Source organism: Rhincodon typus, chromosome 7 (genome assembly GCF_021869965.1).
Source record: "Rhincodon typus isolate 14 chromosome 7, sRhiTyp1.1, whole genome shotgun sequence".
Classification (NCBI taxonomy): domain Eukaryota; kingdom Metazoa; phylum Chordata; class Chondrichthyes; order Orectolobiformes; family Rhincodontidae; genus Rhincodon; species Rhincodon typus.
Window position 1 is genome coordinate 63,586,849 of NC_063338.1, and position 7,137 is coordinate 63,593,985.

A 7,137-nucleotide genomic window follows, 5' to 3' on the forward strand; every position below is an offset into this window, starting at 1 on the left:
GTGTGTGTATGAGGGAGAGTGAGTGAGTGTGTGTGTGTGTGGGAGAGATTGTGTGTGTGTATGTGGTATGTGTGAGGGAGAGAGAGTGTGTGTGTACTTGACAGACAGTGTTTGTATGAGCGAGGATGTGTGTATGTGTGTGTGAGAGAGAGACAGTGTGTGAGACTGTGTGTTTGAGAGAGGAACTATGTGAGAGAGAATATGTGGGGAAGTGAGTGGGTTTGTGTGTGAGTGTGTGTGTATGTATGCATGTGTGTGAGTGTGTTTGTGAGAGTGTGTAGTGTGATAGTGTGATAGGGTCACCTGTAGACCGACATGAACACAAGAGCCCAGTTGGCTTAACAGCTTCTGCTTAGTGACTGTATTGTAGCGAATCCCGAAGTCCACCTTGAAGGATGTTTACCTGAAGATCCGAGTCTGACATGAAAGGAATTCAGGGATTTACATGTACATATTAATCAAATAAAACCTTCTAACTGATTAAAGATTTAACAACATCACAGGTTTGATAAAACATCCTGATCAATGGTGTGACCCTTTGACCTCTTAAAATTCTGTATCTGATACTAACTCTCTCACTAACACCTGAAGAAGGAGTGACGCTCCATAAGCTTGTGTTTTCAAATAAACCTGTTGAACTATAACCTGTTGAACTATAACCTGTTGTCATGTGATTTCTAATATTTTTATAGATATCCAAAAATAACTGGACAACCTTTGGTGAGGTGGCAAATAGCATCAGTTACATACTTTGTGGGTTGGTGTGCAATAGTGTTAGCTGCATCTAAAGCATGTAATTGCTGTTTGCCTGCCATTATGACTTGAGACTTGCATCCATCCTCAAGTAATGCATCAATGCCTTGCCCATTTTCCTTGTCCAGAAGATCCTGTCTCTGTCTCATTGTTTTTACAGTTGTAAAAGCAATGACTAACTCACTGAGTCTCTTTTACAGTTCCCCTTCTGCAAAGCCTCGTTCATGTCCTTTCCCATGGCATCTTCTAATGTAATGGAAACTACAAGGGAGCAAGCTATCCTAGATCTAGTCCTGTGTAATGAGACAGGAATAATTAATGATGTCACAGTTAGGGATCCTCTCAGAAGGAGCAGTCACAGTATGGTCAAATTTAAAATACAGATGGAGCGTAAGAAGGTTAAATCCAGTACCTATGTCCTGTGCTTAAACAAAGGAGACTATGAAGGAATGAGGAAGGAGTTAGCTAAGGTAGAATGGGAGCAAAAACTTTATGGTGGGTCAATTGATGAACAGTGAAGGACTTTCAAAACAATTTCTCACAGTGCTCAGCAGAAGTATATTCCAGTGATAAGGAAGAACTGTAGGAAAAGAGAGAGCCAGGCATGGATGTCTAAGGAAATAAAGGAAAGTATCAGATTGAAAAAAAACACACACAAAAAAGCAAAGAGTAGTGGGAAACTGGTAGACTGGGAAATCTTTAAAGGCCAACAGAAAACCACAAAAAAAGTTGCAAAGAAAAGTAAGATAGGTTATGAGAGTAAACTAGCTCAGAATATAAAAACAGGCAGCAAAAGTTTCTATAAATATGTAAATCATAAAAGAGTGGCGAAGGTAAACATTGGTCCTTTAGAGGATGAGAAGGCCAATTTAATAACTGGGAATGAGGAAATAGCCGAGACATTAAACAGTTATTTTGTGTCGGTCTTCACAGTGGAAGACACAAATAACATGCCGAAAACTAATGGCAAGAAGGTTGTAGCAGGTGAGGACCTAGAAACTATCATTATCATTAAGGAGGCAGTGCTGGGCAAGCTAATGGGGCTAAAGGTAGACAAATCTCCTGGCCCTGATGAAATGCATCCCAGGGTACTAAAAGAGGTGATGGGGGAAATAGCAAATGCACTAGTAATTATTTACCCTAATTCACTGGACGCTGGGGTGGTTCCCGCAGATTGGAATGTGATGCCACTGTTTAAAAAAGGAAGTAGACAAAAAGCAGGTAACTATAGGCCAGTTAGCTTAACTTTGGTAGTGGGGAAAATGCTTGAATCTATCATTAAGAAAGACATAGCAAGACATCTGGATATAAATTGTCCCATTGGGAACACCCAGCATGGGTTCATGAAGGGTAGGTCATGTTTAACTAATTTGGTGGAATTCTTTGAGGACATTACTTGCATGGTGGACAATGGGGAACCGGTGGATGTGGTGTTTCTGGATTTCCAGAAGGCACTTGACAAGGTGTCACACCAAAGGCTGCTATATAAGATAAAGTTGCTGGGTATTACAGGTAATGTATTGGCATGGATAGAGGATTGGTTGACCAGTAGAAAGCAAAGAGTAGGGGTAAATGGGTGTTTTTCTGGTTGGCGGTCAGTGGCTAGTGGTGTGCCTCAGGGGTCAGTGTTGGAACCTAAATTGTTTACAATTTACATAGATGATTTGGAATTGGGGACTAAGTGTGGTGTGTCAAAATTTGCAGATGACACTAAGGTGAGTGGTAGAGCAAAGTGTGCAGAAGACACTGAAAGTCTGCAGAGGGATATAGATAGTCTAAGTGAGTGGGCAAAGGTCTGGCAGATGGAGTACAATGTTGATCAGTGTGAGGTCATCCATTTTGGTAGGAATAACAGCAAAATGGACTATGTTTTAAATGGTAAAATATTGCAGCACGCTGCTGTGCAGAGGGACTTGAATGTCCTTGTGCATGAATCGCTGAAGGTGGGATTGCAGGTGCAGCAGGTAATTAAAAAGGCAAATTGAATTTTGTCTGCCATTGCGAGAGGGATGGAGTTTAAAAACAGGGAGGCTATGCTGCAGCTGTATAGGGTCCTGGTGAGGCCACACCTGGAGTACTGTGTGCAGTTTTGGTCTCCTTACTTGAGAAGAGATATACTAGCACTGGAGGGGGTGCAGAGGAGGTTCACTCGGTTGATTCCAGAGTTGAGAGGGTTGGATTATGAAGAGAGACTGAGTAGGCTGGGATTATACTCTTTGGAATTAAGAAGAATGAGGGGCGATCTTATAGAAACATATAAGATTATGAAGGGAATAGATAAAGTGGAGGCAGGGAGGTTGTTTCCACTCGCAGGTGAAACTAGGACTAGAGGGCATCGCCTCAAAATAAAGGGAAGCAGATGTGGGACTGAGGTCAGGAGGAACTTCTTCACCCAAAGGGTTGTGAATCTGTGGAATTCCCTGCCCAGTGAAGCGGTTGAAGCTACCTCGCTGAATGTGTTTAAGTCAAGGTTACATAAATTTTTGAACAGTGAAGGAATTAAGGGTTATGGTGAGTGGGCGGGTAAGTGGAGCTGAGTCTCAAAAAGATCAGCCATGATCTTATTAAATGGCGGGGCAGGCTCGAGGGGCCAGGTGGCCTACTCCTGCTCCTCGTCCTTATGTTCTTATGTTCTGACGAACTGATGAATAGACTCTTAGGATGCCTGTCTAAATGGCATGAGCTGGAGTCTATTGATTTTGTAACTAAATGTTATCATGAGCTTGTCTTTGAGCAGCTTCCTGATATTTTCAGAATCTTTCTGCCCATCAGTGGAAAGACTGGTTGCAGTAAATATGTGCAGTTTCTCCTTGCAAATGGCAAGCCAGATCTTTAGTACTCTTTTCTTAGAATCATCTATCAATTAAACTGTAAAATAGAACTGTGTATAGTGTTTACATTGCTGTAATTCAGTAAGGGTGCTATTGAATATGGCCCAATCTATAATTAATTTTCTGCTATTTATGATTCTGCCTTAAAAACTTTGTACTCTCCATCTTAAGCTGTGTGTCACTGACTTTGTCAGTGTAAATTAAAATTACTACTCCATTGGCTTTGGTTCTTTTAAGGTGTTTTGTTAAAAATTGTAGACTTGTAGGTACAGGTTTCTGCCTTTAGGTGCTGTTCACACCAAATAGGGAATGATGACATCGCATAGGCTTTTTACATTTTTGTGCTGATATTGAGAAAACAAATGGCAGAACTGACAGAAGTTTGCATGGAGGTAAAACTTTTGAATGTAGAGCCTTTTTTAGAAAGAGTTTTTACGCAATCTCTACATTTTGCAGGAGATTTAGATCTGTGCTTTCAGAATAGCTTAACTGTGATTATTTAAAAAAAAAACAGATGAGAAGCCATTACTTTTTGTTTCCCCAAGGCAGAGGGAGACTTTCAGTACAGATGTAAGACATTCTTGGAAATTTATTTTATCATGAAAGAACTATACATTGTACTCAAAAATAAATTAGCTGTGTTTTATTGTTGGCCCTAGCTAGAGATCTGTACAGCCATGTGATTCAGAGAAATTGGTCTGCTGATTGCCAACATTCTCAATTATCCAACACTGTTGGCTGATTATTCTTCAATTAGTTTTTCAAATATCTACCGCCAAGCTCTTGAAGCCTTTTTGTTACAGATGGCTATGCTGCTGACCATAATGTGATTTCTGCCTCCAGCCTGATGTTGTTCCTGATTGTGGCAATGCTTATGTTACCACCATAACATAAGACATTGGGTGTGGATATTGTGGTATTGGTCCAAGAGAAACTTATTACAATCAAATATTATGTATAAATATTACATTCACAGAAACAGCAGTATCTGTGTTAACAATCAGTTATTAAAGTACAAAGATCAGCATGCTTCCAGTTGTGTGTCATGATTCAAATCATCTTGAAATAGGAAAATATCTCTTAAAGGACCATGAAACATGCATGATACGCAGGCTTGTGTGCTCCTCCCATGTTCAGGAGGAACATAAGCTCTGAGGCTCCTGAGCTAGAAAATCTGCTGGAAAGTGAATGCAAAAGCCTATCCTGAAATTCGAACATAGCATCCCCTTTACAAAAATGTATGGTGGTGGAGAGGGATGTGTTTGCTGATGCTAGCACAGAGTTAATTAGCAAATGGTATTGGTTCTGGTATGTCTGAGAGCAGTGGGGTGTTTGTGTGTTACTTTGGTGTGGCCAGGTGGGTGGGAATCAGGAAAAGAGAGGAAAAGTTAACAGAAGTGTTGGGAAGCCTCAGGAATGGCAATTTGGAACAAAATTTGGAACAAAATTAAAGAACCTCCCCCTCAATGTGCCCGGCGCCATTGACCATGTGGTCACCACTGCCTCTCTCACTGACACTACTGACCTCATCACTTCTGCCGAAGCCGTTCACATCACTTCCACTGTCAGAAAGCATGCTGCTACTGCTGCCATTCACACCGCGGATGCTACCACTTCCATCGCTGACATTGAGAGAGCGATGACATCGCTTCCACCAACGACACTGACACCAACATCGCCGCAGACACCACCAACGTCACTTCTGCCGATGATGCCGAAGACAATACCACTGACGCCAATGTCGCCGCTTGCGCCGCCGACACCAAAAATACCGACGCCAAAGTCGCCCCACCCACTGCCGACGCTGCTGACAATGCCACTAACTCTGCCTCCACACCCAGCTCCAGCCCAGCTACCAGCTCCACTCCCAATCCCAGCCCCAAATCCTGCCGGGTTATCACCATCCTTGCAGACCTCCCCCTCACTAAGGACAAACGGTCAGTCCTCAGCAAAGGACTCACCTCTATTGCCGTGTGCCCATACATCAATGAATTCCATTCATGTTTGGATGTCAGACACTTTTTCTGCTGCCTCCGCCTCCACACTTATTTCTTTAACTGCGAGTCAAAACCACCCTCTACAGACTCCTTCTTCCGCCTCCAACACACCCCATACTCCTGGACACCATTCAAGGCTACCTACCATTCCTCGACCTCTTCATTTCCAACCACCGTCGTGACATCAATCGCGTCAAATCTCCACCCCTCTCACTCACTCCAACCTCTCCCCCATGGAACATGCAGCCCTCCGCTCCCTCTGCTCCAACCCCAACCTCACCATCAGACCAGCAGATAAAGGAGGCGAGGTAGTGGTATGGCGCACTGACCCTTACATAGCTGAGATCCGGCACCAACTCTCTGACACCTCCTCCTACCACCCCCTCGATCATGACCCCACCCCTGACCATTAAACCATTCATAATGTCATCACTTCAGGTGACCTCCCAGCCACAGCCTCCAACCTCATCGTTCCCCAACCCCGCACTGCCCGTTTCTATCTCCTTCCCAAAATCCATAAACCTGACTTCCCTGGCCGACACATTGTCTCTGCCCGCTCCTGCCCCACTGAACCTATTTCCGCTTACCTTGAATCTGCTTTCTCCCCACCTCGTCCAGTAACTCACCACCTACATCCAGGACACCACCCATGCCTCCCACCTCCTCCAAGACTTCCAATTCCCTGGCCCCCAATACCACATCTTCACTACGGACATACAATCCCTGTACACTTTTATCCCCATGCGGATGTCCTAAAAGCCCTCCACTTCTTCCTCCCCCGCAGGCCCAACCAGTCCCTCTCCACTGACACCCTCATCTGCTTAAAGGATAATATTGACGATGTAACGCTGTTTGATAGTATACAGCAGTTAGCTCATGAAAAAGAAGGGATAGTAGCACTATGATTACAAAATTGGCCGAGTAAAAGAAAACACTGGTGTTGAACAAAGCAGGCCAAGCAGCATCATAGGAGCAGAGATGCTGCTTGGCCTGCTGTGTTCATCCAGCCCTGCACCTTGTTGTCTCGGATTCTCCAGCATCTGCAGTTCCTACTATCACTGGTGTTGAACACTTGTTTTTCAGAATGAAGGAAGAATTATAACAACCCGAAGGTTGCAGGAACAGCACCTCATATTTCGCTTGGGAACCCTGCAGCCCAATGGTATCAATGTGGACTTCACAAGCTTCAAAATCTCCCCTCCCCCAACTGCATCGCAAAACAAGCCCAGCTTGTCCCCACCTCCCTAACCTGTCCCTCCTCCCACCTATCCCCTCTCCCACCTCAAGCCCCACCCCACATCTCCTACCTACTAGCCTCATCCAGCCCCCTTGGCCTGTCCGTCCTCCCTGGACTGACCAATCCCCTCCCTAACTCCCCACCTACACTCACCTCTACTGGCTCCATCCCCGCCTCTTTGACTTGTCTGTCTCCTCTACACCTATCTTCTCCTCTATCCATCTTCTATCCGCCTCCCCCTCTCTCCCTATTTATTTCAGAATCCCCTTCCCCTCCCCCATTTCTGAAGAAGGGTCTAGACCCGAAACGTCAGCCTTCC

At 44.4% G+C, this 7,137-nt stretch overlaps 1 protein-coding gene across 1 annotated transcript in view; it reads right to left on the minus strand.

Annotated features, from left to right (window-relative positions):
* The window catches only part of ddx18 (DEAD (Asp-Glu-Ala-Asp) box polypeptide 18), a 50,519-nt gene extending 45,359 nt beyond the window's left edge, over positions 1–5,160 (minus strand). The window contains exon 1 of the mRNA XM_048599232.1: positions 5,097–5,160. Within this exon, the coding sequence (XP_048455189.1) occupies positions 5,097–5,160 (64 nt within the window). The remainder of the gene's footprint in view (positions 1–5,096) is intronic.
* Between the last annotated feature and the right edge of the window lie 1,977 nt (positions 5,161–7,137).